Consider the following 15,301-nt stretch of genomic DNA (forward strand, 5'->3'; position numbering starts at 1 on the left):
AGCAAAAGATGAAAGTCTCCTGTCATGTCTAATAAGACTTGACCTGCAGAAGTGGCCCCTTCTTGAGGAAGGATGACAGACCGAACTGACGATATTAATCTTTTCGCTGTGTGAAATCTATCAAAACTTTACATACTTCCCCTTTACTAGTGTTAGAGACGTGAGCGCATCCAGCGCAAAGAGGATGTTATTCTGGCAACTCCTAGGAGGAAGATGGAGCAAGAGAAGCAACACATACTCCATACAGTTTCTCAATATTACTTGGATGAAAAGTTGGCGTTGCTATTGTTCATCCACCATAAGGGAGCTCAGGAATGCTGGGAAGACATGGTTTTTTATATTTGGTTTTTTTGTTGCTGGCCATAAAACCTAAGCTGAAGCAGTACGACTGTTCTCGGGGCAAACCTTCAAGAAATGCTCAGAAAGTTTCCATTACAGCCAAGTATTGAAATTTCCTTCACGTTAAATCCATCGAAACCATTAAAAGCGCATGTGTAAAATAATTTATTCTGTTCACAGAGGAGCACTTCACGGCACAGCTACAGATTTTAAGGCAGAATTAAAGTTTATGGGACGGCCCAAGCTAAGCAAAATAAGAAGCCTTCTCTTCCCAGCTTTATAGCGGTGGATGAAGTGTTAGTCAAGTAATTGGCGTGGGTGATGGTGCGACTTTTTTTTTCTAAGTAACATTGAGAAATTCTATGATGTACTCCATGATGTATGGCGCTTGTAATCACTGTTAATACGTTTTGTTATTAAAGAGTTGCTCTAAAACGTAAAAATGCTTCCTATGGATAAACCACCTCGAACTTAAATTCACCTGAAGAAGTGATCACTTCGATTAGAAATGAGTGAACAAGATGTCACTTTTTCAGATATCTTTATTTATTCATTTATTTTCTCTTAGTTCTTTTACCCTTTTCTGAATGACGCAACATTCACCCTGAAAAGAAAAAAACAGGCTGCATGGCACGTGCACCTTCGGACAAAGATATTTGTACAAATCTCTGCGAAAAGTTTTAAATATGTTTCACCAAACACTTCAACACGTAGTGCCCGTATTTACATTTCATCTGTACATGACGGCACCACACCAGAGGTCAGACACCACGTCCGGGACACAGTTGGAAAAACGATCATGCGGGAACATTCAATTTACGAAGAATTGTGCCACAAGAAATGCTGCATGATTCATGACTGCATAATTTATTAGCATAAACTTTATGAGTTGGCCTTCGAAGTGGTGTAATACTGTCACTTTGTGACGAAGCATATTTTGTGACTGGATACTCTTGCTTAACTGAGACATTATTCTAAGCAGTCTTGAATAATAGTAAGTTTGACGTAGATTAAAAAGATTGAAACTATGAATGATGAATATAAACTTTTTCATTCATCATTCATATGTTCTGGTTCTTTTAAGAAAGGAAAAGATAAAAGCTCTTTGTGGTTACCACTGAAAAAAGAGTAATTGATTTTCATCCAGAAAGCAAAGTCTGTTTCACTACGTCCCCTCCTAATGTCACCTATAACTCAAATAGTATATTTTTCATAGTATTTAGAGCAATATTTGTTAAGTTCTCCAATCAATGCAGAACCACAAATTCAAAAGTAATAAGCCTTCATGTGTAGTAATCGTGATGCACTACATTACCAGTGAAGCAGTCATTCTTCTCCCAAATCTATCAAACTGAGATATGATAAAGGGGGAGGAGGTAAAAACACATACTCCTGAAGCTTTCAGAAATAAGCAGCAAATATACAGTAATATTCTCGATCATAAATATTACGGTGCACTTTGAAAACAAGGGACTAGGGTGCATGCAAGAAGCATATGACAATAAATCATCTGTTTCACACATTGAGAAGCATACCACAATTTTTTTTTTTACGTAAGTGGGGAGAATGTGGATTATGGTAGCTTTCGTTGTCGCTGCTCCGGACAGAGCAGCTAGGCTCACTTCCAAAGTACTACATGCAAGTGGTTAATCTACAACTTGTATAAGAAGAAAGTTACTGCTGTTCATCCTTCTTCTACGAAGAATGCACACGTTATGTGAAGAGGTCTTTCCAGATAAACCGTCATAGTTACAAGCAGAAAAACCACTTCAAGTCTGTATCCTTGGCAAAATCACGCCACTTCCTCTTTGCAAAACAAGGTGGAAGCACAGTAAGCCTTGGCATTGTACTGCAGTTTCTTTTCATTTTGAGAAGCATGTCACCACGGATGTAGTGGAGTAATTTATGATTCTAATGCTCTAGTAGATGCAACTCAACTTTTCTCAGCCATATTTGATGAAGCTTGCGAGTTGTACTGAAACGCTTGGCTCCTAACTTTCAGTGAACAGTATCTGCAAAGCTCGAGGTTCTGTTAACATCACTCTTAGTGACAAAGTCCTTCATGCAGGCGTTCTAAGCGACATTTGCAGGCAAGTACGAAATTGCGGGCTTGCGACCAGCGGGCCTACGAATCACAGCAAGTGTGCAGAAGTTCTACAAGCAGATGCCACGTCCATATGTCAATGTCACTTTCGGGAACACATACACCTCGTAATCAGTGTAGATAAACTAAGGACGCTGCTTTCCACTTCTACGGAGATGTTCTGGAGTTGCTCATTCATTCAGAATGCCCCACTTCTAGCAAGACAGCGATACCGAATCAATGAAACACATATCCTCCCGCTCACTGTTTTGTCAAGTGCACACCAATCGGCCCTACACTGTCGTGACAGCTAGAAGGGCGAAAGTCTTGTCCCCTGTAGCACTAACTAAGCTCTCTGGCGAAGGCGAGACTTCGCGCTTCTTTCTGGACCCAGTGGCACTGGATGACTTCTTAGTGCCAGATCCTTCATGTGCCTCCTTCAGGATGGCCATCTTAAGCTTGAGCATCATCTCTTTCTTCTTCCTGTCGCGAGCCCTCTCCAGATGCTTCTTCCTTTCCTCCTTGGTCCAGTACTTGCCCGTCTTGAGCTCCGAGTGGTTGTCGTCGTCCGTGGTCAATCCGCTACGCTCCTCCAAAATCTTCTGTTCCCTCTCCTTCAAGAGCTTTGTCCTCGCTGGCCTACGCGTGATGTAGCGAGTGCCATCGGCTCTCCTCTTCACTTTCCACTGTGACTTGAGGTCAACGTCCTCGTTCAGGTCCGCGACGTGCTCCTTTTTGGACGAAGACGTCGATGATGACTTGGCCACCTGGGCTCGGCTGTTCCGTCGCGCCAGGGCCTCGCGGAACAGGTTCTGCTGCAGCCACATGGTGTGCTGGAGGTTCTGCGGGTTTGTGTACATGGTCGGGTAGAGGGAGGCATAGTCTGGCACCGAAGAGCCACGACGGACACATGCCGGCTCACTGACTGTCTTGGGCAGCCGGCGTGGCGACGTGGCGAAGTCGAAGTGGCAGCGACAGGACTCGCAGCTCGTTAAGCTCTGTAGGTCCGAGTCTCTCATCTGCGAGTCAAGACAAATGAATGAATGAATGAATGAATGAATGAATGAATTAATGAATGAATCTATTATTGCAAGTGAGAGATGTCAGTCGGCCGTTTTTTGAGAATTGGTTTATGGTTTACTGGGGTTTAATGTCCCAAAGGGATTCAGCCTATGAGGGACGCCCTATGAGTGAAGGGCTCCGGAAATTTCTACCACCGGGGGTTCTTTACCATGCACTGATATCGCACAGTACACTGGTCTCTAGAATTTCGCCTCCATCGAAATTCAGCCATCGCGGCCGGGATCAAACTCGCGTCTTTCAGGCCAGCAGCCGAGCGCCGTAACCACTGAGCCACCGCGGCAGGGTGGACTGCATGTGAATGTATCATTTTGTATGGGCTATATCAATTATCAATTCTCTTCCTCACTTCTGTATCTCTTCCCCTTTACAATATGTATGTGTGCCAGCAAAACAGGCCTCAGCCATATTAATCGACCTGCTTGTCCTTCATCTGCCATGTGTATACATACCCAAATAGATCACGTGATTCAAGATGGCACATTAAAAGCTCTCCGTTGGTCCAAGGACTCCGTTGTGCCAGTCACTCTCACAAGGCAGGGTAGATTATTTCAAACTTGCTTAGGGAGGTCTTTACCTATTACATGCCCATCCCATGTAACAATTACAAACCTCACTGACTTGTATAACCTTGTCTTTGGACTTTTATTTGACACCTAGAACCTGACGTACCACCACTGCAATATGGAAGTCATTTAACTGCGCAAAAAATTACACATATACCAATTACAAATATTCCCTATGTACACACTGTTCCATAACACTGCCCAACTACTTGGACTGCACAGAAGGGGTGCAACTATACCTGCGTTGACTTGTCCTCTGTGGGGCCTGTTCCGTGGCCGGAAGATACCACAGGGGCTTGAGCCCGCGTCATCGGTTGGAACAGTGGGTGGGTGGGTGTGGTAGCCGGGGCTCCCGTGAGCGACAGCAGGGAACCCGACCGGCCGCCAAGCTCGAGAGTGGGCGGCGATGCGGACGAGGAGCCTCCCGTGTGGTACGCGCTTGACCCGCTGTCGGCGGCGTCCCACTTCTGCGGGGACGCCGCGAGGCCGGAAGTGCCCTGGTGCAGCCACTGCTCCACGGACACCGCCTTCTTGTCCAGGATGACCCTCTGGAACTCGTTGGCCAGCACGCTCATCTCAAGGTCGTTGTCCGGCAGCGGCGTGCCCACCTGGAAAGTTGGAAAGCTCTTCGTGCTTAGGCTTCACTTCTTATTGGTCGTCAACGAGTCAAAATGATTTTCATCTACTAGGTTCATCCATAGCACTTTTTTAATGGAAGTCTGTTGTCTGCTGTAGCCTCCATACCCGTCACCCATTGCTGGTTGCTGGGCAAAAAAGGTGCGAAGTGAAGCAAATTACAAAGGGAATAAATTAGCTTCCAAGAAGTGGAGACAAGGCAAGACGTCGAGAATGAAGAACCCCACAAAGATACAAAAGAGAGCAAGGCTGTAGAAAGGAGGTGAAATGATGTGTGAGGGCTCGTGCTCTGCAGTTGCATAGCAGCCCGCGGTTTCTTGTGTCTTTGCACACTACACGCAAGGCTTATAATGATCAGGGTGCTCATCTTGTGTTCCTTAGTGCATGTCCTATATTTTTATGAACCTTTGCCACTTTCGGACGCCATATAAATGGTAATCATTTATGCCTCGCATCTACAGACTTTGTTGTCCATGATTCCTAAGTACTTCTAGATTGATTTCGAACTGAAGTATTCTGCATATCTTAACTTTATGTCGTGATTTTAAGGGTTAAATTTGTTTTCTTGTGTAATTTCCACAAAAAAAATATTTTAGTGCGGCCTAATTTGTTTATTCTCCAAAATATGACGGCCCGTGTTGACAAAGAAAAATGCATTGGCATTCTTTTTAATTATGTTACGTTTTGAGGATGCCCCATCAATTTCTGGTCGTAAAAGCTACGAATCTCAGGCCGCATTTCCGGCCTCAAATAATTGGGGCAAAACAAGCAGAAGCCATTTCTTTCAGATATTTTGCCACAACCAGACACAAGGCAATGCAGATTTGGGCCCAAAAGCTATGAAACATGATGAGTATTTCATACTTTTCGCTACGACCCATTTGATTATCAACCACAAGGACCCGGGCACTACTTTAAAAAAAAAAAACTTTAGTTTTAGTTATGTTTGTTTTTGGCTTGTTTTACTTCCCTGAAGTGTAAAAGCAGGGAACTATTCTGCCCATTCATTTTGTTCTCTTCTGTCAAACACAGCAGACCAAATGTGATGTTAAACATTAATGCATTATACTGGAGGCTTTGCCTCTGATCGTGTTTAGCAGCATGGAGAGCGAATTTCTAACTCTTGACAAAATTGCTGAATTCATTGCTGGAACAGAAACAAGAGACATCTGCTCCTCGAAATTCAGACAATTCAGTCAAGATTTTTTTTCTCAACTTCAAGAGCCTCTAACGCGAAAAAAGAATAGGGCTTTTTAGTGAACTCTGTTCGATACGCTTCTATGCACATTACAGTAAAAAGCCCACGCAAGTTATTGCAGACCAAAAACCATGCCGCCAGGTTCTCTGCTAGGTGATCGCATACCTGTGTTTCAGTTTCAGAGAGTTCTTCCTGGAATGGTGCTTGCTGCTGCACATCGGCTTTATTTGCAGTTGTCGCGTCATCTTTCTCATTTCCATCTTCCTCCTCATCTTCCTCCTAAATTTGTAAAATAACGCTATGAAAGTTTGCATTTGCCCATTGAACGCATTTATACAAAAAAAAAACGTCCCTTTCAAGGCCAGTAATTTGCAGTAACAGAGGACAGCAATACTCATGACTGTGTAAGTAGGAGTTGACCTGAAAAAAAAAACCATAAAGAATGCGAAGTCGAAGGTTTGAAATTAGACTCTGGCCAAAAAAAAAAAAAAAGATAGAGACACGCCGAATTACATTTTTGGAATTCGGTTGAATCGCAAAACATCAAAATTCTTGAAGCGCGCTAGCCGGAACTTGCTGGCTGTTGAGCAGGAGTTGCACGCATTAAAAGCATAAAACAAACAAACTGCTAGAGACAAGGGCGTGGAGAGATGGTGTGCCGTTGGGCTAGGTGGCACAGTTGTTCATTTTAAGGTATAGTTCCTTCATCTTACAGGCATTTAGAGACTGGAAGGTTGCACCTTGTCGCCATACCTTGACATGTAGCCTAGTGCTGTTAACTATCATCGCTTAAGGCAGTTAATTTAACACGTGTCTCCGCTGCACGTGAGGAAGCTCAAAACCATGCATAAGTATGAAGAAAAAGTGCAATGGCCTCCGTAAAGGCTAAGCGGTAGTTCCATTGCTGTCACCAGCACGCAGATCACGTGATGCCCCGCTGTTTCGTTCAAGCTTGCGCAACAACCCAGATAACACGGCAACTCAGCTTATAGAAATCAACATTCACTTGCGTGTTCAACGGTTCCGCCATGAACGTTCTGTTACTCTTTTTACTGGCGATAGCGTTTCCTTCTGCAAACGCCGCTATATGCGTTTTGTCAGTAATTAAAACGACTATTTGTCTATTAATTGCAGGTAGCTCGAATGCTGACGCTGACAAAACAGTCAAAATAAACCAGAAACAACTTTTCAGCGCACATAACTACACCATATATCGCCGAAAAAAATATTATATTGATGCGTAGTAAATAATGTTCGCCGAAAAAGAATCGAAAACTGTATGCCTAGATAAACATAGATAAGTCGCATTCATATGTCTAAGGTACAATATGACACTGTGAAGTATTACAGCTACCGTCACGCTGTAGATGCAAAAAAAAACAGAAGCAAAGAGAAGCTTCGACTGCAAATACGAACATGCGTGTGTTCGTCTAAGCTGCTGAAAAGGAGCGCGTCTTCAGTATTGTATACCGTGCAGATCTAAACAGAGGCGAAGCCGGTACAAGAACAAATCCGTGAATGGTTGGTTGCTTGGTTTATTGGGGTTTAAAGTCACAAAGCGACTGAGGCTATAAGGGACGCCGTAGTGAAGGGCTCCGGAAATTTCGACCACCTGGGGTTCTTTAACGTGCACTGACATCGCACGGTACACGGGTCTGTACAATTTCGCCTCCATGGAAATTCCACCGCCGCGGCCGGGATCGAACCGGCGTCTATCGGGTCAGCAGCCGAGCGCCATAACCACTGAGCCACCGCGGTGGCTGAAATCCATGAATGAAGCCTAGATATAAGGAAGTAGAATGACCCCCTAATCGGGGCGATCGAACCACCCCCTCCACCCCTCGAGCGAGAAAATTTTGCTTAATAATACAAATTTGAATATCACATACATAGTTGCATAAAAAAATGGCCTGGCTTAGCTTATGGTTAAGCCTAGGATGCGAAGCATACCGCCGGCGGAGGCTGCGCGTCCGCAAGCGAGCGCACGAGTTGAGCCCCAGCTTTCACAGCTGTTGTGACGTCAGCGCCCCTAGCGGAAGGAGCGGGAGTTAGGCCGCCGGTGGAGGCTGCGCGTCCGCAAGCGAGCGCACGAGTTGAGCCCCAGCTTTCACAGCTGTTGTGACGTCAGCGCCCCTAGCGGAAGGAGCGGGAGTTAGGCCGCCGGTGGAGGCTGCGCGTCCGCAAGCGAGCGCACAAGTTGTGCCCCAGCTTTCACAGCTGTTGTGACGTCATATCACGTGGTGCGCCGATGTAGGTCAAGTGGTAGCTACGCGGCCGCGCGGCGCAGCAAGGAAGAGCTTGGTTGTGCGGCTAGTATGCTTCGCATAAAAGTGGTACCGCCCCCTCCCCTTACCCCTCTAACCACCCCTTCCAGGAGCGACCCACCAATCCACCTCTGTACGCTTGTAAACTCCATTATGGGCAGCCCAACAAATACTGCGACAAATGAATTCCCACGCAGCTACATAACTTGTTATCTGTCCATTTAAAGCCTGCATCGTTTCATTAAGGTTTTGACTTAATAGAGGTATAAAGGCATCGCCGCGATTTTACTTTATCGTAATCACGCTGACGCCCACAGTAACCTTTCCTAACCTTCTTTCGTCTCATCTTCCCCTTTCAGAGCACAGATTAACGGGACAGATTGTATGCTCCCTCGCACGGAACTCTCTGCCCTTCTCTCTAAAAAAACTTCTTCAAAGACAACAAACTTATTTCTCTTCTAGCCACAATTCCACTCTTTTAATTCTGGCGTCACAGCAGGGTAGGGTGCTAAAAAATTATCAAAGGAAAAGAGTGTTTGCGGAATGGTAATACGATATGCGCACGCAATACGAACAACGAAAAACTAGAGTTTACTTGTTTTATGTCAAGCGACTAAAAGTGAACATGAGCATCAAAGCTAACTTAAGAATGAGAGTGAGAAGTTTAAAGCGTGGAATCTTTCCCCGTTGCTCATCCCTTGCAAAGGACATACATATAAAACAGACTAAAAAACTCAGCGGCGCCCGATTGTCTTTTTTAGTCTTTAGGCGCAAAACAAGAAAACGAACACAAAATAGAAATTCTGCTATTTTAAGAAATAAGGAACAAAAAGCATTACAAACCAGAACAGAACTGTAACGGCGACGAGGAAGAGAAAAATTTGAGTGATCTTCGCTAGTGGATGAGGCTTCCTGCATGAAAACATAAATTCGAATATCAACCAAATTCAGTCGATAACTGAAAATCGGTAAACTAGACCTTATAGACCGTCATCAGGAACTTGAAAGTTAGTAAGCACGAACATCTAGCACCAAATAACCACTGCGACTGATCATATGCGGGACGTGTTACTCACGGAAACATGCGTCCTTGCAACAAGAAGCGTGAAGTCGGGCCTCTGTTCGGAGAAAAGCGCAATGGCTTGGTCTCGACCCAACACGTCCGTTCCATTAACCTGCATACAAATGTGAGCAGTTAGAGACAAGCCACTGACGTGAGACATATTATGAGCTGAAATTACTTCCTCCGTATAACTAAAGAACATTTATGCTGTGCATATTGAGAAACCTGTAAAGCCACTGAAGGCAGCTTCCAGTAAATAGCTGAAAGCAGGTACGAAAGATACGAGTGCAGTTTATTTGCAAGGTATTCAAACAAACCATTGACAGTAGTTTGGAATCAGCAGCGCGCCGCTCATGACATCGGTCATTCTATCATTAACGCTGCATCATAGCCCTATTTTTTCTTTCCATAGAAAATTTCGCTGATTCTAGTTTTGGCGTTATATTTCAGGTAATCCTGACCAATTGTACCAAACAAAAAAAATGATCTAGTTTCTGCCAAACTCCTGATGACTGGATTTGTGTAAGTTCTGCCAATGAATATATAAAACATCGGCGACAGGAGCGAAGGATGTAGTGCTGTAAATTTCAATTTGTTCAGGGAGCTTAAATCTTGGTTTTAAAGCTTTAACATTCACCATCTCTGCTAATCACATGCCTCACAGAATAACGAAGTTTTTATTCATATATATTCACCTGAAGGATTTGGTCGCCTTCCTGTAGCCTTCCATCTTTTGCCGCAACGCTTCTTGGATCAATCTGAAAGAAATATGGCCACACTGTGATTTAAGGCCAGGCAGCGCAATTAATTTTACGTGTGCTTATTAGTTCTTTGTTCGTAAAAGTTAATCAGGCTTTTGTATCAAAATTTTTCAGCTTTCACCTATACAAAGCCTGAACATATTTCACGTGCTTGAAAACATGGTGCAGTTTAAACCATTTCTGCGCCAGGTGCTTTGAGCTGAGAATTAGCAACCTCCGTGAAGCCATCCTTTTGCATCGATATGTATGCAAATAGTTTTTCTTATGAAGGAGTGTACGATGGGGGGCTAGTTGGTAATCCATGAACTAAGAACGAAAACCACGCAAGGACGATACACAGGGAAGAAGTAGACAGGACGAGCGCGGACTTGCAACTGTTTAATGAAACACATCTTCCTTCCATCACCAACCCTACGCATGCGCAACAAGCCATCTCTATCTAATCGAGTTCAGGAACTTCAGTTCCTTCTTGTACAGATGGACCGAAGCCTCGCTTACACACTTTTCGGGCCCATATCTATCAATCTGCCAGGCTTCGATGACCTCACGGGTTTTCTGGTCTTTGGCCCTTCCGATTATCTTTGTGCGCTCAAAGAGTGGCGTGCATTTATTGTCACACGAAAGACAGTGTTTTGGCAAATGCATGCCACTGTGAGAGCCCAACGAATTCTTATGTTCTTGTAGGCGCTTATTAATGCAGCGTCCCGTTTGCCCAACGTAAACTGAGCCGCAACTAAGCGGGATTTCGTACACTACTCCCATTCTACAGGACACAAACTTGATTTTGTGGTTAACACCACAGCCTGCTTTTGTTCTTGATTCATTGTTAGTTAGCGCGCACAAACGGGACAGCTTACAAGGCGCCGAAAAGAAGATTTCCACACCGAATTTCCCTGCCACTCTCTTCAGGCCATGCGAGGTCTTATGTACATAGGGCAGTACTTCAAACTTCCGCCTCTCACGAATGACAGGTTCTCGAGCACTAGAAGTTGAGACGAGGGTTTTCAACAGAGACCCGGCAGCGGCCTGCAGAAGCGACGAGGGAAACCCAGCAGAACTTAGGCGTGCAACTTGAGCGGAAAAGCTGAGTGAAATCTTGTGAAAACAGGACTTAAATAACGATGACCTCAAGCAGGATGAAGCAATTCCTCTCTTAATAAGCTTGGAGTGACAGGAGTCATAGGGTAAAAGGGCCTTTTTTGTTCTAGGCATGTACATCCAACACAAGTGGTCCGGTTCACTGAAAAACAATCTCAAGTCCAAGAACTGTAAGCAAGAGTTCTCAGGCAATTCTACAGTAAAATTCAAACTGGTAGCCTTGGATTTAAATTTACAACTAAATTTACAACTGCGATTTACAACTAAATTAAACTATTTGCATGGATCCCAATAGCTTTTAGCTAGGGAGCCAGAAGCTAGCGCTGTAATGTCCTGTAGTGACTGTTTGAAAATAAAAATCAATCAATCAATTTTAGAATCATAAAGCATGATTATAAACAAGTTATTCATATTTCTACTCCTCAAAATATTCAAGCTCTTCAAAACACTTCGTTTAGCGTTACGATCTTTCAGTATCAATAGAGGGATTTTGAGTTGCAATCTTCAGTGAATGATGGGAGCAAACAGTTTATTAGCTGGCTTTGTAATTACTGAGCGCATGGACTTCGAACTTACCTCTCCTACATATATTTCTGTTTCCTGTTCTTCGGGGTCCCCATAGCAGAGCGTCAGGCCTAGCTTGTCGCTTCCGTTCCTGATTAATGTCACTTCCTGCATAATTGACGAAAGAAATAAACTTCGCGGCACTGTTCTTCTCTCACTCACTCTCTCTCTTTTACGGTTCTTTTTTCTTTGCGCTTAATGTTTGTGTGCACGATGTCATAAAAGACAAAAAGAAGTGGTGTGCTTCACTCAAAAAATGGCGAAGTTGTTGGCAACGTTCACATAGGATGGCCCTAATGGCCAGAACGCCTATATGCCTTCTAACCATGTACCGCTATGTCAAGTATGTGTGTTCATTCCGTGTTTAAATAGTCGAAAAAGAAAGATTTAAGCAAAGCAAAACGGAAAAGCTCTTGCCCTGAATTGAAACGAATTCCGAAAAATTTAGAGAAATTTCCACGTTGTCAGTAGTTATTTCTTGCTTATTTGTTGGCACTCGAGCTCGCGAGAGCTGCTTTTATGTGTCATTACTTTTCATAGAATCTTTTTTACTGCGTACTATGCCTGCAATGGCTTGTTTGCATTTATGCCCTATATCGGTAAAAGGGACAGCGCTTGAAAAAGCTCGTCTGTTTAAGATAGATATTGTTCTTGGCTGCTTGATTAGCGAGTGCGTGAAGTTTAGGGTCAATTTTCAATTATTTTTATTATTCATTTTGGTGTTTGATTTACAAATTAAAAATGCCAAGCGTGACAGACGGCCCTAGCAGTACTGTTTGACCTCTTTCTTGCTGAGTGGATTTATTTACCTTTGAATGTTGCTTCCAGCTTCATATGTGTAACACCATCGCCACAGCCTTTTTATAAAGCAACCATGTCAACGTGCAATTTCTCAAATACGGTTGCTCAAGTATCTTCAAGATGTTTGTTTGGTTCGTGAATAGTTCACTGTTTTTTTTTTCCTCTGTTGTTTTAAGAAGCCAGTTAACGTTTCTTAATAAAGCGCAAGCCGATGATTTCCATCTCTAAACGCTGAAAATATGCGGAATAAGTTCATGAAGTTCCAGAATGCATTCACGAATACTCGGGTTGTGGGTTGAATGCTGCGCAATTATTGAATACAGTTTTGCACAACGTACCTCATATTCAATGTCGTAACCATCGTCATCGTCTGGATCTTCGTTCCTGCTAGGAGGGCTCATTGGAGGCGGAGGTATGCTTAATCTGGAATTAAAAATGAAAAAAAAAGGAGGAACGCTCAGCTGCAGAAAAAGAAATCGCCGGGGGTTTTCTGCTATGCAACGCGAGATGTCGGGACAGCTGTTTGCAGGGGTCAATGTATTGTTTATTGTTTTCTTTGTCTTTCCTGGAAGAGTGCGCACGGCGTCACTATACTGTCGCTCGTGAAGTGACTGTTCGGCAACTCGGCTTGGTTCGTTGCCATGTCAAGTAGGAATGACGTCATGCGTGACGCCATTGCATGCGGGACCAATCAGTGTGATGCATAGCGGAGAGGCCAAGTGTGGCGCAACTGCCTGCTGACCGCTGAGTAAGGCGCGGCATTACGCCTACCCCACTGGATCTGCTCTTAGGTTGCACTCGCCGTGGAGCATACAAGAAAGGCGTCATCGCCAATGCATGCTACGTAAGCGGAACAGGAACTGCGTCATCGGAATCTGCGTACACGCACCCGTTGGGGAGAAAGGACCCTTCCCAAGGGGGAGGCGTCCACCAGGCGATTTCCGTCTGCGCTGCCGCGTCGATGCAGCCTTGCGAAAAAGAAGAGGGTGGCGGCACGACTTGCTTGGCCCGGTTTCCGACGCAGCTGCTTCCGCTTCCGAAATCCGACGAACTTCCGGTTCCGTTGCGGCGCTCCCTGCGCAACACCTCGACCACAATGGGCTCCGTGGCGGCCCGGAACGCTGCCACGGCTTCTTCGTGCGTAGCATTGGAGACGTCGCGGCCATTCACCTGCGAATAAAGTAAATAATGCGAATAAACTTTAAGCCTAAACAGGTATTAACAGAGTATTTTGCAACATCTTTTCTCAGCTACGCCGATGTTTGCAATAGGTTAACACACACAAAACAAGAGCGTAGTCTCGTATCCGGAAAATTTGCAAATCAAATTTGTTCTCAAATTATTTGGTGTCCAGAGCTTTTTGGATAGTTTCGTGGTACATTTTCAGCAAGTGTCTCCAATTTGAAGCAGGAAACAGTGACGCCAGCTCACAGTCAATCAATGTGTCGATGATTTCATCCATAATTGCAATAATAATCAGTTTATCAGTCAAATATTTCACTTTTTTCTAGTGAAGTAATAGCAAGGCTACCAAAGCAACGACACGATAGACTCCTTGAATAAGCACTAAGTAATTCAATCTGCACATCAATCGGCCACACATCTTTTTATATACGACTAGTCAGTTAAGAGAACATTAGCAAAAAAAAAATTTACGAACATATATTAAAAGTGATCGCACACTCGCCGTTAACGCACGCACGAAGACTTCGCTGGATTACTCGCATACAACAGCACAGAGGCAAAACGGGATGAAACTCCTCCCCTAAATAACCTGAAGCCGTTAGCGCGCTGGATGAAGTATGAAGGTCACCGCCAGAAAATGTAGGATTGGACGTTTCAAGCAAAAGGAGAAAGCGATAAAGAAGCTATTTTTGGACGTTACTTTTTCTTTCACTTATATGCACTGATTTTCAGATTGTAATTTTTAGCACCACATAGCGTTGAGAGGCGAAACCGCGAAATCATGTCCAACACTCTGGGACAAAAATTTTAAACATTTGAAAACTGTGAGGTGCGGTAACGGAAATATTGAAGGTAATGCTCCATTCTTCCGATATTTAACAAAATCTTTCTTTTGTAGCGTTTTCATCGCGTGCATCGAGGAGTTAAAACTGCAGTAGGAAAGTAATGGGGAATTCTTTTGACGACAACAAAAACGTTAATAGTAAAAAAGAGCACGCCTGCCGACGGAGATGTGCAGATATATTGATTGTTATAGTGAAATCTTACAACATATGAAAAAATTGCGCTCATATACTCTTCCCCATTCAAATATGCTTTTTTTTTTCAGCAATATTGGGTACGATAGTGAGAGTAGATAAGAAGCAAATAAGGAAAATGAGTAAAAAACATGAAAAGTTGTACCAACGCCTGCATATGCACCACTTACACCTTCAAGTCAACCAATTTACTCAGTCGAAAGGAAAGAATACGCACGGAGGAAAGGTATGTTTTTTTTTTTTCCTAGTTCCTGCTCACTCTGCAGAAAAACTCGAGAAACGAAATGGAAGATTCTTCGGTGCATTTGGGCGAATCGCTGCGTCCGCTTTTTCTCCAGAACGGCAAGCGGAGAAGACACGTACAGCGCCTTAACGCACCACGAATGCTGAGAGCTAGAGGTAGAAAAGTATCTGGAAACAGCAGACAAAGGAAGAGAGCGGTAAGGTTTTTAAAAAGAAACGAAGGTCTGGACGAAGTAAGGGAATCAAACAAGCAAAATAACACCAGCGAAGAACGAAGGAAGAAGCAGTGAGTGAACGAAGAAAGAAGAAAAGGCAGGTCGGTGCCGGCTAAAATTTGTTTTCCGGAGCGCCTCCCCTTCGCGAATCCTCCTCTCCAAAACTCG

At 44.0% G+C, this 15,301-nt stretch overlaps 1 protein-coding gene across 2 annotated transcripts in view; it reads right to left on the minus strand.

Annotated features, from left to right (window-relative positions):
• Window positions 1-916: 916 nt before the first annotated feature.
• Window positions 917-15,301, minus strand: part of Slip1 (SLo interacting protein 1) — a 177,977-nt gene continuing 163,592 nt past the window's right edge. Inside the window, exons 2-10 of one of the 2 annotated variants that reach the window (XM_089552261.1) lie at window positions 13,343-13,623; window positions 12,792-12,876; window positions 11,665-11,760; window positions 9,925-9,987; window positions 9,243-9,341; window positions 9,010-9,078; window positions 6,068-6,181; window positions 4,308-4,676; window positions 917-3,441 (exon numbers count right to left, since the gene is read on the minus strand). In XM_089552261.1, the coding sequence (XP_089408387.1) occupies window positions 2,716-3,441; window positions 4,308-4,676; window positions 6,068-6,181; window positions 9,010-9,078; window positions 9,243-9,341; window positions 9,925-9,987; window positions 11,665-11,760; window positions 12,792-12,876; window positions 13,343-13,623 (1,902 nt within the window). In that variant the 3' untranslated portion in view covers window positions 917-2,715. The remainder of the gene's footprint in view (window positions 3,442-4,307; window positions 4,677-6,067; window positions 6,182-9,009; window positions 9,079-9,242; window positions 9,342-9,924; window positions 9,988-11,664; window positions 11,761-12,791; window positions 12,877-13,342; window positions 13,624-15,301) is intronic. The other variant, XM_089552262.1, reaches the window with a different exon arrangement.

Source organism: Amblyomma mixtum, chromosome 7 (assembly GCF_055824585.1).
Source record: "Amblyomma mixtum isolate Tamu chromosome 7, ASM5582458v1, whole genome shotgun sequence".
NCBI classification, from domain to species: Eukaryota; Metazoa; Arthropoda; class Arachnida; order Ixodida; family Ixodidae; genus Amblyomma; species Amblyomma mixtum.